Raw genomic sequence first — 15,039 nt, 5'->3', positions numbered from 1 at the left:
CAGAGATGCCCACATCCTGTTAGTGGCATCCATGATTGAGTGTTGCAGGAATGGTAGTGTCTCCCTTTGTACTCGGGCTCTCTTCCCTGAGTCATTCATTTTCTTTTGTCATTCGCAGCTTCTCCAGAAGAGCGCTGTTGTCATTCCTCATTCATAGGGCACCTTTGTGATGTGAACCAAGGCAGCTGCTGGGGATCCAGGACAGAGAAAACATCTCCTCTCTGTTTCTGGGAAAGCACTTTTGTTAAATAAATTTTGCTTGTCCTCAACAAAATGCCTTCTCATGGTATGCAAACAAGAAAACCTTGCCCTAGGTTTCAAAACATAGCTAGGTCTCCATCTTTTGGTTTCCTGCCACTACTATTAGCATAATTCTTTGGTATTCCATTCATGCTTAAATAGATTTAAATCAGGGATGGCCTTATATCTTATAGCAAATGAGACATCCAAAATATCAAGATTACTACAGTAAGATACTCCTCTATATACTAAATAGAAACCAGTTGAAATGATTGGTTATTGTAAAGCCATATTATAAAACAGTATGTTCTATTAACAATATCATATATATCTTATTCTACATTTATAGTTATATTAACGTGTGCTAAATATAACACTTTTTGCCCTTCTAATGTGTGTCTGGCACTGCACTATGTACATCAAATGCATCATCTCATTGTACTCTCAAAACCTGATGCAGGAATATCAGTTATTTTCCCCACTTTACAAATGAGAAAACTAAGCTTGAAAGATTACGGAAAACACAGTAAGTGGTGGAGCCCAGATACCAACCAAAGTCAGACATAACCCCCCAAACCCATTTTGTAACCAACATGCTGTCATGCCTGGATACTTTTCCGGGACATCCAATATGAGGCTATGTGAAAGAATGGTACTTTTTTTTCCCTTTTTTGCCTCATTTGGGTTCTTTTCACAGTGATTTTTTTTTAAAGTATTTGGAATATATGTGTCCATTGATTTTCACAACTTAGCTCACATATTTTGAGTTTCATGTCATTAGATGTTTTCATAACCCCTCAGACAATTGGTCCTCTTACAAAAACCTAAAACTCTGTGCAGATCTGAGTTTCTAGTTCCTGTGGCACGGTGTCAGTACTCAACTCTCCAAGCTTATGCCTTTGTGTGACATTCAAACCAGGGCTCTTTACTGGCATAAGTGATGTGTGTTAGGCCAGAAACCACTTCATTTATATCTCTTCTCAAATTTCACGTAAGAGGATATTCTTTCTTACCTTCCCTAAAACAATGGCACTCCCCTCCATCATGCTCTATCCCGTACAATTTTCTTTCTAGTATCCTTAGAGCTGCTAACATGCAATTCTACATTTTCTTATTGACTGTTTTCACACTAGAATGGAGACTGCTTGAGGCTGAAGATTTTGTTTTGTTCCTTCCCAGAGCCTGAGCTTAATAAATATTCGGGCTTAAATGACTAAGCAGACATAGGGAAAGACGGAAGCATCAGGAGTTTTTTATATAGCCATAGGAAGACAGAGAGGTGCTCTGTTTCTTTAAGAAAAACTCTTGCTTCTGATAAGTTAGTGAGAGGCAAGGATATTTGACAAGATATTTAGCAATCTTGCTACGTGATAAAGTGTACAGATAGCCTTTCTTAGTGCCAAAGAGTATTAAAGATCCCATCTATTACCCTTCACTACCTCCCCAAATTTTTTTCCAAGTTCTCTTTTAGAGATAAAGCTCCCCTTTCTCCCCAGTCACTCCCATCATTAAATTATCTCTTTCTTTGGGGACTATTTGAGCCTTTGCCTTTTTTTTCCCCCCTCAAGTAATTTGTCTCAGTGATTGGAATACAGGGGCTATGGTGTTCCTCCTGGGAAGGGTTTTGTGAGCCAAGGTTTAATGAATATATGCTCTGCTCAGCCCTCTCCTGATGTCATTTTATTCATTTATGTTCAAAACAAACTTGCCTGAGATACCTCAGGGTTGGCCTGAACAGCCAATTCTATGTTGGGAAATTATCTTATTGCTTTTAATGTTCCTGAGCAGCTACACATTTCCTTTTGCAGAAACATCCTGATCTCCCCACCCCCACCCTCCTCCACTACCCAATTCATTATTCAGATGCTATCCCCACTCTCTGTCTTCTCTCTATTTCTCCTTTTGATTTGGGAAAAGTCATTTTTCATGAGTAAAAGGCTAGCAAATCCAGATGTTTAGTTTGTTTAGAAGTTTGATATGTATTCTCTTGAGAATGTTAAAAAAAAAAAAAAAGGTGATTCCTGAAAAATTCTGAATTTGATAGTGGCCAAAAGGAGAATGGCTTGGGCTGGACCTCAAGGCCAGTTCTGCCATCATTGCCGGTGGTGATCTGGAAGTGCCATCCTGACTCTCACAGATGACTGTTCTCCATTACTTAGCTTTTCTTTTCGCTGCCATTCCAGGATTTAATACTTTACCACTTACCAGCTCTTCAGTAACTGTGCATCCTTGGGCAAGTTAGTCTTTCTGAGCTTCTGTTTCCTTAATAAATAGTATATCTTTCTTGCATTTTTTGTGGATTAAATGTAATTTTATATACACTCATGAGTGCACACACATACACACCTATTGCACATTGCCTCACTCATTGCAAGTTGCTCGTGTTGATAGCTTTAGAAGCAGTGCAGTGGTGATATCAATAGTAGCTGGGAGAGGATTTAGCCCCTGGATTTTATATGTTTAGCCCCTGGATTATATAAATACATATACACATATACCTTTTGTAGGTTGCTTATAAGTTTATGTGAGTTTTGTTTGGAGAGTCGATAAAGAAATGACCTTGATTTCTTTCCTAGTAAGTCGGAAAGTTTAAAGTATAGAACAAAAGGAGTATAAAGGAGCTTTACTTTAGCTATTCAACTTAGCAAATATTGTGCCTCTGTTCCATACCTAGCACTGAGGGGACATTACAGAGATGCAAAAATGATAGGTGGGAGTCTTCTTTAGTGATAGCAATCTCACATCTGTAAGCAAAACCTTACTTTTGCACTTCACGTTTACAGATTCTCATAGCAACACGAGAGTGGAATTTTGTGTGGACTTGTCAGTCAAGATTGAATTTTACACCAGTCTTTGTGACTTCAGTGAACACAGAAAGCATTAATTAGTCTTCAGTTCCTTTTTTTATTTTGCTGTGCTTAATAAATCAGCTTTCTATTTTATTCATTGACACATTTAAGATTTTGTTTCTCTCCATATCCCTCATAGCTGTGTCTGAAACAGCTTTTTTGGCACATTTCTAATCCAAATCAAAATCAACACCAGAAACACATTCAGCCTAACAGACAGTAGAATCATTTCATGTTTTAAAACTATCTGTTCATTTGTTCTTTTAACAGATATGAGACAATATGTCACCTTCAAAATAAAACAGATCCCAAGATATCAGGGAGATAGAAATTCTTAACTGTAGCATTGCTATAAAGACTTGTCACTTATGGCCAAAGTCAGTCCGAACCGAGATTCCCTGGAGAATTACATCAACAGGCTAGAATAAAAGATTCAAACAGCTAAAGTAATGAAATGTGAAATATTAGGAAATAAGAGCTTAGGTTAAGAGAAGTGATAGTTCTTCTCGGAGGAAGCCTGACTTAACCTGAACAATACCCACCCCTTCTCACCAAATAAAGATGACATCCCTAACTTTGTGGAGTCCAAAAAGCCATCTGCTACTCATCCTGGGACGGGCTGAAAATCTAATTTTCTGATCAACGACAGCTTTGATCTGGCCTGGGGCCTGGTGTCATCTCCTGTTTCTTTCATTCTGAATGACAGAAATGATATTTTCTTGAGCAACGTGAGAATTTTGTGGAGAAAAAATTTCGTTTCTGGTTTGGGTAGTAAACTGAGGGAATTCGCGGCATGCAAGATGGGCCACTGGGCTTGAAATCAAATTCTGAGACCTTCTTTAAAATGGAATCTCAACTTAAAGTGCTCTATTATTCCGTTTTCACATGTAGAATCTCTCGACTCCCTGCCCCATGATGTGGACTGAATGCAGCTTTTCCTTTAAATTACGCCGTCAGATCTTGTATGCATGTGTTGTGATTAATGAGGTTACCCCATGTGGTTCCAGTTTTCAGAACATCATTTTTCTTCAAGATTGCATGTTCCTTGGTGGTCTTTGCCTTTTCGTTCTAAAGATAGACATAAAAATTCTCTGATACTGTGGCTTCTCTTACTGATGAAAACCTTGCCTTAGATCTTTCTGGTAATTTACACCTAAATATCTTTACCACTGACAGTAACTTCTTCTTGAAATGACCCAGCTGGAATTTCCACTTAAAGCAGAATGAGAAGGGAGTGAGGATGTTTTTGTTTCTATTCTCTCCATTTCTTTCAACCTTCCGCCTCTCCCTCACCTTCCTGCTCCACTCCCTCTTCACTCCTACTCAATACTCAAGTTTCTTTTAGTTAAAATGGTCGAAAAAAATAAAAGCACAATGCTGACTTGGAATTCTACAGTCTTGCCTGTATTAATAGCATTTACAACTAAATTGGTATTCATATATAAAAGTACTGCGTAGTTTTTTTTTTATTTAAGCATATTATTAGATGTATAATATATGTGTGTATATACCTACTATCCAAATATGGATGGAGAATATTCCTATCGCAAACCCAATATCCTAAAATTTTTATTGTTTATGTTTGAGATTGGCTGGAGGTGATAATTTATCAGACTCAAAAATGCTACACATACTTAGAGTGTTTATTCTGGATTTGTTTCTGTGCATCAAAAGTGTCTGGTGCAGCTGAAGAATAAGTAAAGTAAGCCAAGTGTGAAAACATTGTGAAAAGTCTTGAATCCAGGCACAAGTCATTGAACAAAATAAAACTTGGCAAAGGAATGTGACCATGAGGGTGAGGTAAAATGGGAAGAATGCAGCAAGGCCATCTCTCAACAATCACATGTCTGAAAACATGGAAACAGGCTGCTTCTGGGCTGTTTATGCATTGATTTAGGGACCAGGCCTTTGGAAAATAATGTTGCAAAATTTACTCATAGTTTCAAGTGAAGTAAAAACACCTCTTTAATGATCCAGTAGTCCCGGTTCTAAGTCTATATCCAAAAGAATTGAAAACGGTATCTCCAAGAGAGATTTGCACACCCATGTTCATTGCAGCATTATTCACAATAGCTAAGAGATAGAAGCAACCCAAATGTCTACTGATGGCTGAATTAATGAAGAAAATATATATACACACAGTGGAATATTATATAGCCCAAAAAGAAGGAAATCCTACCTTATGCTACAATGTGGATGAACCTCGAGGACATTATTTTTTTAAGTGAAATGTGCCAGTCACAAAAAATGCTGTGTAATTCCACTTCTATGAGGTACCTACAGTAGTCAAACACATACGAGCAGAAAGTATAATAGTGGTCACCAGGATCTGGGGGGAAGGGAGAAAGGAGAGTTGTTCAATGGGTAGAGTTTCAGTCAGGCAAGAAGAAAAGTTCTGGAATTCCGTTGTACAGCACTGTGTATATAGTTAACAATATTGAACTTACACTTAAAAGTTGGTAAAAGGGTAAATTTGTGTAATATGATTTTACCACAATAAAAAAAAAATACCTTTTTAAAGTCAACACTTGAAAATACAGAAAGGTTTTACGTGCAGAAGTGGGTAGGGCTCTGTTTACCCAGATATCTTTGCAAGCATCCAGTGTGGTGGTTCAAAAGATGGCTAGCAAAGTCTGTTAATCAAGAAACAACCTTCTCTGCTTGTTAAACATGCCGTCAGAGCTCCCTCACACCATTCAGTTATTCATGAAATGAGAGCAAGCCTCGTCTCCTCTCTCCCACCACCATATCTATGTGGTTCTGTATGTTTTTGTTTATTCTCCTCTCACTTCTTGTGTATTGGTACCTAACTGGTTTGGATAATCTGGTAATTAGAGATATCTAAGGAACAAAGGAAAGACAATGAGAACCGATGGCCTCTTGTGAAGCTGTCAGTCAGATGTCAATCTAGATCCATAACAAAGAGTCCGCGAAGACATCTTCATTCGACACTGAGGAAATTCTTAGAGAAGGACTTATTTCTAAGGAGTTATACAGCATTCTTGTGAAGATCAAATTTTTTCCCAAATCACCTAATCTCAGCACTTTTCTTAAAGGATGCACCTTTGAACAACAGGACTTTTTCAGATGCCTCTATCCTCCTACACTTTTCTGATGACCTTTCACCCTACTTTTCTCACCTGTGAAATAAGAGTATATCTCATTTCTGTCTTGATGCTGAAGAAAGCATTATCCGTGTCTTCCAATAACTGCAGTGAGACCACCAGCTCCTCTCACAAGCCTTGTGCATTCCCAGCAAGAGTGATATCAGCCCCAAGGAAATGTTCCTGTGAGTCTCAGAATGGTCAGGGCATCATTGCAGTGGCCCAAGGGAGTAAAAATGGATGCTTGCTGGGAATAAAGGATTTTTAAAATCTTAGCTATTACAATGGTTAGAAAACTCTTATCTCACAGTGCTGAGTTTCTCTTATTAAGGAGAATCTGAATTTAATTTTTTTTTTCTTCAGTGAAATGGTCATGAAAAAAAGGTTAAAAAACACTGCCCTTGCTGATGAAAATGTTATTGGACCACAGCTGAAATGAACAAGATTCAATGCAAGAGGAAAAAAATGATCTAGTTCTCATATTTTGATTTAAAAAATGGAGAAATGGCTAATTTCCTCCTATAATATAACAAGCATGCACTTAGTGCTGTTATTTCATATTAAGTGCACTGTGATGAGCCTTGTTTGTATTTATGTTAAATGTTTGTATTTATGTTAAATGTATTTATGTTACAAGCCTTGTTTGTATTTATGTTGTTTGTATTTATGTTAAATATATTTATGTTAAATGTTTGAGGAATCCTTGGTTCCTTCATGTAACATTTCTATGAATTCTAAAAACACGTCCATAAGCAAATGTTCCTTCCATGGCGCAGCTTACCTTTTGCTTAAAACCTGGGTCTCCGCCAGTACAATGTTCTAGGAGGGCAAGGACCAGCATTTGGTTTGCTGGTTCAACATGTTTGCTTGTTAAAAATGTTGGGGTAATGAAAGAACTTTAGCTTTAAATAGAGCTGGGACTAGCAAGTGAGGTGTCTAGGGCGTAAAATTTAAAGAGACATTTACACAACCCCATGTTTCAGGCCAAAGACTCACCCTCATTCTGACCCTGCTTTTAACAGAAGCAGAGTCCAACTTCCAAATCCTCCCCTTTTTCAAAGCTGATTTATACAGGCGATTCTCTGGAAGTGATATGGTCGTAGGAGCACAGGAACAAGGAATTTAAAACAACTATTTCAACAACTTTCCATTCCACTTTTATGAGTAAATTTCTTTCTACTTGTGATTCGCATTGACCCGAGAGCCCTAAAATTTTTTTACTTCTGTCTTTTAGATCACTACGGATCTGAGGCAGCGTTGCACGGACAACCACACTGGGACATCAGCCTCAGCCCCCATGGCTGCGGGCATCATTGCACTGGCCCTGGAAGCCAAGTAAGCCTTTATCTCCATATGTCTCCACTGACGACAACCCCTCATCTCAGCGACAGTTTACCCTTTTCCTAGTATATAATCCCTAGCACAACAATTCAGAATATAATCTTCCCAGTCCCACCTTGAAAACTTCAAAGATTAGGACTTTAAAAAACATTTTCCCCTAATGTTAAGGAAAAAAGCAATTCTTTTTTTTTTTTTTGGTTTTTATATCTTTAAAAAATCAACCGTGTAATTACTTTGTCATGGAGTCATAGTGCAAGCGTGCCAGTTGGCTCCTACACTCTTGCCTTGTTGAGGTTTTTATTCTAGTCTGGGAATGTTCCCGTGAGTCTCAGAATGGTCAGTTCTGCCCAGTTCTGGGCCCTTTTCCTGCAGAGCAATGAGGCAGCTCAGCATCTATGACAACAGCACTGTCACAGACTCATTCTTTGGAACAGAATATTTCAAGGTCATGTGATGGGAGCCCAGGAACAAGGACAACCCACTTGCCTTAAATTCCATTTAATCTAGTCAAATTCTGTGTCAAAAAATTTCCTTTGAAAGGTTGTTTGCAATACATTCCATCTCTTCTTTCTTTAAGCACCAATAGATCGATTTGTCTTAACTCTTTGAAAAGCTAATACATATCTACACTCTTCTTACTCTCGATTTCAAAATCCAAATGCCTAGAAAACTGAAAGTCCTTTTGCAAAATTAACACTAAAACTTATTTGATGGCAAAGCTTGCCCTGATTTGATTTGACGCTGATGACAGTCTTTATTTATTATGAAAATGCATATATTTCACTGCAGAAATATTAATGTATTTGATTCATGATGTGCTGGCTCAGACCCCACTGGAATTTTGTGTGATATATGCTATGGACAAGATATCTGAAGAAAGTTTGGATTTTAAATACATGTGGTGCAAGGACTTTAGAAAAGGGATTGTGGGCCTGCACTTCAAAGGCCCTCTTCACAAGAGAATCGTAACCAAAAAAGAATTGAAGTAATGATGTAAATGTTTTTCCAGAAATAGCCTTGCACCCCTGCCCTAGGGAGGAGTGGAAAAGTTCTTTTATCTAGTTGTACCCTGATGTAGAATAATAGCAGGCGACAGGAAAAGAATACAAGAATCAGATCAAGACTCGGGTATTACAAGAAAAAGATACTTTTTATTCTCATTGCACAGGAGGCATCCCAGCATTTACAGCTGCCCCTCTGGAAGGGAGAAGGCCTATGTTAAGGCAGTTAGACCTTAATGTATGTGGATACTGTAAATTGCTGAGTCGTGTAACTCCTTGGACTGAGACAGGTAGAAGAACGCAGGCTCTGGATATGTGCTGTCTTAGTCTGTTTGGGCTGCTATAACAAAATACCATACACTAAGTAGCTTATAAACAACAGACATTTATTCCTCACAATTCTGGAGCCTGGGAAGCCCAAGATCAAGATGGCAGCAGATTCGGTGTCTGGTGAGAACCTACTTCCTACACATTCTCATATGGCAGAAGGAAGGGGCAAGAGAGGTCTTTGGGGTCTCTTCTAAGGGCACTAATCCCATTCATGAGGGCCCCACCTCATAATACTATCACACTGGGTGTTAGGTTTCAATATATGAATTTGAGGGGAACACAAACATTCAGACCATAGCAGGTATCATATCTTTTGATATTGAGAGATATTCAAGCTCCCAGTAATGTTTGGATTTCTTTCTTTTTGACGAGGTTAAATATTAAATCATTTCAACATATTAAATATCTTTTAAAGTCTTAAAAGTTTGTATTTAGCCAGGAATTGGCACTTATCCTATTAAATTCTCACTTTACAACTTTTTACTAGACTGTTCTGACTGCAGAAGTCTCAATTAAGTATCTGTGTTTTTAGTTTGGTGACTGTAAATTGGATTTTTGACAATATATCATCTTAATTCTGAAGTTCTAGGTCGTTTCTCCGGAATATTTTCCTGTCCATGAAATATCAAAGGAAAAAAAATTCAAGAACTCTTTCTGCACTTCCCCACTTCCCCAAAAAAGGATGTAATCTTGGCAAACTTGGCAACTTAGTACCATAACTGTGGCTACATGATGATGCTTAGTTCCTTGAGATATTACTATAATACTGATATTTTCAGTAATTCTTTAACCACTATTTAAATAAAGTTCAAAAGAAAAGTCCTTTATACCTCGAACATCCTACTTAGTTGGATAAGGTCATTTTGGGGCTGAGAACACACTGAAAAGCTGCATCTGTTTTCTTTTCTCTTGCATTTTGAGCATTTTTTAAGATTGATTTTTGCCAAATTGTGACGAGTGGAAGGAAGGTCGCATGATACAGTTAACCTGGAAAAATTCCACTGTGTTTTAAGATTTTAGATAGTCTAGTTTGATCATGGGGCCAAAGTATATGGTGAATAATCTGATAAAATGAGAAAGAATAAACCTTTTCTGATAACTCCATTGGTTTGTGCTACAGGCCAATCTTTGCCTATAAGTGAAGCTGAAAATTAGGGGAAAGTGGTCTAAGAACTCAGGTCAGGCACTGATGTTATCAATTAGGATCAATAAGCAGTGGGCCTCCAGCATGAGTAAAAAAATGTAGAACTACGAAGTATCTGTGTTTTTAATTTGGTGACTGTAAATTGGACTTCTGTAACGAGGAGCTCAGATAACAGTATACCAAGGTTACAGTTCTTCTAAAGCTAACCCTAACCCTGGCAAAGGAATCTCACTCCTTCACCCAGCCCCGACCCCTGGCAATCTCCTCTTAAGCTGGTACTTCTCAACAACATTTGAACCTTGGTATTTTGAGATTCAACCTTTACTCTCAAGTCGAAGAGCCTGATCTAAAAGGTGCTCCCCTGTAAGGCGAGTGGAGAGAAAGCCACAGCTGAGCAGAATTATGGCACAGAACCCTGCCAACATTTCAGATATGCATCCCTTCTCAGGTTACATGAGTGACTGGATGAGAATGAATGTTCAGGTGAAAAGCTGCAAGCAGGGGCTGCCAGTCCCTGGTTAACTGCGTGTCCCAGCTATCTTTGCACGACAAGGAGAAATGCATCTTTTCTCCTAATATCACTAGGTCACAGTATTTACTCAGGGGAAACTCCCACATCCTCAGCTGCCACCAGCTTTTCCTTCTCCAGTTGCTTGCTTGCATCAGCAGATTTGCCTGGACCATAAATAAGACAGTGTATTCTACCCTGGATGTGACTGCAACCATTGACCTCTCTGCCATTCTAATTCTTCTTGCTCCCCTAAGGTCAGAGCTTTTCCAAAAATCCTTCTTAGGAAACTTAGAGAAAAGAAAGCAAATACAAAACACAGAAACAGATAAGCTTTCAGTGTCCAGATTCCTTATCTGAGCTCAGCAAGAGTTTGGTCATTAATTACTTCTGCCGTGACAGCTACTAGGACTCCCAGGCCATCCCTTTCCTACGGGGAATGTAAGGACGTCGTTGCAACAAAGTCCGCTATGTACACCCCCAGATACTTGGGTAAAAGTGTGCTACTCCCAAGACTGGAAGGAATCTCAGTTCCTCTAGAAATCTGCCTCCTTTCCTCTGCATGCATGTGTGTTTACGTGTGTGTTTACGTGTGTGTGTGTGTGTGTGTGTGTGTGTGTGTGTGTGTGTGTTAGAGCCTTGCAATTTCAGAATAAGCGAAAATACTGACATCTTAGGGGAGAAAATGGTTTTTGTGTTGGGGTGTCATCATCACATAGGTGTTAGTTCAAAGGTTTATAATATTTCAATGATCTGGGTTTGTGGATTTGGGGGTAATTTTCTGTTTTTTCAGCTGAACCAATAGAAATATATAATCGGTGATTGCCGGTTTGTAATGATGTCTTTTTATGTAGCATCACTCAAAAAGTTCACATGAAAAGAGTTCCTGGGTACAGGTTTCTTAAATGAAGAAAATAGTGAAACATGACTAATAAATTTAGGTGAGCAACCTAGAAGGATGCCGACTCGCATCTGTAAGGTACCTTACTTATATCTTGATGTTAGTATATATTACCAGTGCTCTAGACCCGTGGAAAGGGAAAAAAAATTGCTAACGAATGTGTTTCATATATAATGGTTTATAAATTAAAATTGAAATAACTGACATTCATAAAAACAGTGTTCGGAATCATAAATTGTTTTACTGAAAGTTTTCCTGATCTGAATCTGCAACTATTAGCAAAGAAAAGCTGTTTTAGTATTTTAAATGTTAAATTACCAGCATTATCTCAGGAAATTCAAATTTTAAGTTCACCAAAGAAATCTTTTTGCCTTAAATTGTGAATGGTATCCCACTGGAAAATTAAACACGCATGTTCAGCAATCAAGAAATGTTGCCTAGTGAATGGTAAATAGAAGGAACTGAGTTGGGTAGATACTTCTGAAATTATTTAGAACTTAGAAAGAAGGTATTGATATAAACACAAATTCTTCTTTTAAGTGACCCAAAAGCCTTTTCCTCAAATTTCATATCTCAGGGTATACTGGGTTACCTTCCTTTGAGAACACCTAACACATCTAGATCTAAATTTAGAAAATAAACAAATTGAGGTGGCAGCTGTTATTCTGTATTAGAAACGGACCTGGTGTGTATAAATATTAGCTGCCTCTGTTATGCTATATAGTATATACATACATGTACACACATTTCTAGGTAGGCTCACCTACTTTCTTATTACCTGTTTTCTCCTATTTCAATTGTCCTATTACCACTAGTTTATAGAATATACCATATAGGTATATATAGAACATAGATTATAGAATATATAGAGAGAGATATAGTTATAGATAATTGAGACAGTTTTTATCGTACTACAGATATTTTTGTATGTACTATATTCTGACCAAGGCTTAAACTTCTTGAGACCAAAGATTACACCTTACAGTCTTTATGTATGTATAACAAATACCTATTGCACATGCATGCATGCACACACACACGCATCATGCTAGGACCTAAGTGGATTAGGCAGGGCATAATTCAAATATTTGTAAAACATGTCACTTGCCTTCAAAGGATCTTAGAATCTTCTTAGGGAGGCAAATGTACACTAACATATATTTGTGTAAATTACATATAACAAATGTTTGCTAGTGTACATTTCACATATACACAAATTATGTAAGAAAGTGAAATAATTTGGGGGGAAAGGTTGTAGAAGGTGCAGGACTTGAATGAAAACAGAAATGGTCAGCCTCTGTAATCCCAATTGGAACATTGGTGCTATGGCATCTTTATATTTTCCATGACACCTAAGCACAATATTTTGAACAAGGTCAATTCTAAACAAATGTCAAATCAATCCATCTAGTCCTATCTTCTTATTTTTTGTACAAGGGAAATGAGGTTAACAGAATTGCTCACTTTTATATATTGTTTTTACCTTTCAGTTTCTTAAATTAGTGATTTCTCCTCACTCTGCCTCAACTCATCTGTCACCCTGTTTACTTATTCTCTAGAACTGGGCTTAACCTAGGTAAAATAAAGACATGATGTGATTCCCTCCCTTAGCTTCCAAGAGAAGTCCCTCTACCTTTGATCTTTAGTGAAAGGGATAATGTGAGACATGGAAAGGGCAGAGTGTGAAGAATTAAAGAGGTGTTACTCCATAGGATGATTCACACCATATGCTGTTGATTTCAAAAAACTATCCCCCAGAATTCTTTTCTCAGGAAATTGAACTTACCATCTGCATTTCTGCTAAACCTTAAATGCTCATCTACATAAATTTGATATGGTTTCCAGTGACCAACTACTTTATGTGTTTGCTTCACATTTCTTTATAATCTGTGTATATGTCCAATGCAGGAAAACATGAGGAAACGCCCAGAATATTTGAGATACAATTATTGTGAGAAGTTAATTCCTAAGACAGTTGAGAGAGAGTCTGGACTTTTTAACAAGCTGAGTTAAAGTAACTAACTGAAGGGCTTCAAAATCCCAGAACTGACCATCTTGAAGGAAGGCCACAGGAGAAGGATTTGATAGACATAAACGTTTCTAAATATTGGAGTTAGCATCTTAGTGCTGATGTCTTGTAAACTATTCTTATCTTCTTTGCTTTGTTTTAATTAAAAACACATTTCAGTGTAAAATGTTCCATTAAAAATTCTCCCAAGGGCCACATTCAGCTGTATGAAATGTTGCAGTGGGCGGGGAGCACAAATGCATTTGGTTTTGAGGTAGAATAGCAGAATGTCAACATACCAACTCTTTTCTTTTAGGAGAGATTTTTTATTTCATAAATAATTGTTTTAAAGTACATGCACAAATAGTGAGAATTCAGGCATATATGCCCAGATTCTGTATAACTAAAAGGGTAAAGAAGAAGCTATCACAGACATCCTTACTTTCGCATACTCTTAGAGTTTCTCATGTATTGTAATGTTGTAGGTTGGGCTTAGAATTTAGCTGAGATTTCTGGCATGAATGGTTGGGATATGTAGCTTGAGGAGAATTAAAATGTAATCAGGGAGGAGAGCTGTGAAGGTTTGTGAGGTAAAAACAGCACACATTTCCACTTGAGGCAGAGCCGACAGAGAAGGGATGTACTGTCCTGGAATATTCCCTATAGTGAAATAATTGTAACCAGACCCACAGAGCAGTTACCATGGGCCTTCTGCCAGGACCGTGCATGAAAATAGCTTTGTTATGTCTACATACACACAGACAATACACTGTGTCCTCTAGCACTTTTCAAATTCAAATTATTTAGAAGCCAATTTTCACTGGACTCAAATTTGTATCTTAACTAATGGTTTAAAACAATGCAGCTTCAAAGGTGTTCTGTATTACTGGAAAAGCTCTGGTCAACGGGCTCATTTACCTGGTATTATCTTGAGATTTAGCCAGTGTTTTCCATTCCCTTCCTGAGATGCGGGACTAAGAAACTTGATGGATAATTGAATTGCCCAGAGACTGAACTGAGGACAGAGAAGTTATTAGGTGATTGTTACCTGCCTCTTTTTGCTTAGCCGTATTTTAAAAAATAAATTCTTCATCGAGCGTATTTTGCTTCTATTATTGTAATAATTAAGACTGTTTTTTTAAGAGTAATTCTCAGTTTTGTTGCAGTCCACAGAGTTCCTTGTACAGCAGGTCAAATGTTATTTTCAGGTGTCCTATATTATATACTAGAAATGTCTCATGTTTTAAATATCCAATTTGTGATTTAACCTAAGCAGTAATGCTTAAAGATTGGGGATGGGAAAGACCTTTACATTTACAGTGTCCTCTGAGTTGTGATTTATTTCATAGCAATTATATCATTATCTATGATATTCTCTCCTCTCTGCCATCTTGATAAGAATTCTATCTCAAAAGTCACTGTACCTGAGAATTTGACAAACAGTGATACCACTAAGAAAATACAAGGTAAGAAGCTTTTCTCAGTTTTAGTCCAGCAAAAAAAATAGGGAGGCGGAGAGGGGCAGGAGTATAAAAAGTGATTTTGGTAGGAGACTTCTAATGTTATCTCATTTTTCTCATTTATGAAAGGTTTATAAAGAAAATACCGGTGTT

The 15,039-nt window shown here is 37.6% G+C and overlaps 1 protein-coding gene across 3 annotated transcripts in view; it reads left to right on the top strand.

Annotated features, from left to right (window-relative positions):
* PCSK5 (proprotein convertase subtilisin/kexin type 5) overlaps positions 1-15,039 on the top strand; it is a 421,776-nt gene that overhangs the window by 182,600 nt on the left and 224,137 nt on the right. For all 3 annotated transcript variants that reach the window (XM_011377895.2, XM_023521942.1, XM_011377894.1), the window contains exon 9: positions 7,428-7,528. In XM_011377895.2, coding sequence (XP_011376197.1) covers positions 7,428-7,528 — 101 coding nt within the window. The remainder of the gene's footprint in view (positions 1-7,427; positions 7,529-15,039) is intronic.

Source organism: Pteropus vampyrus, unplaced genomic scaffold (genome assembly GCF_000151845.1).
Source record: "Pteropus vampyrus isolate Shadow unplaced genomic scaffold, Pvam_2.0 Scaffold324, whole genome shotgun sequence".
NCBI lineage: Eukaryota > Metazoa > Chordata > Mammalia > Chiroptera > Pteropodidae > Pteropus > Pteropus vampyrus.
The sequence above is the reverse complement of the archived record's forward strand: the minus strand, read 5'-3'. Positions and strand labels throughout refer to the sequence as shown.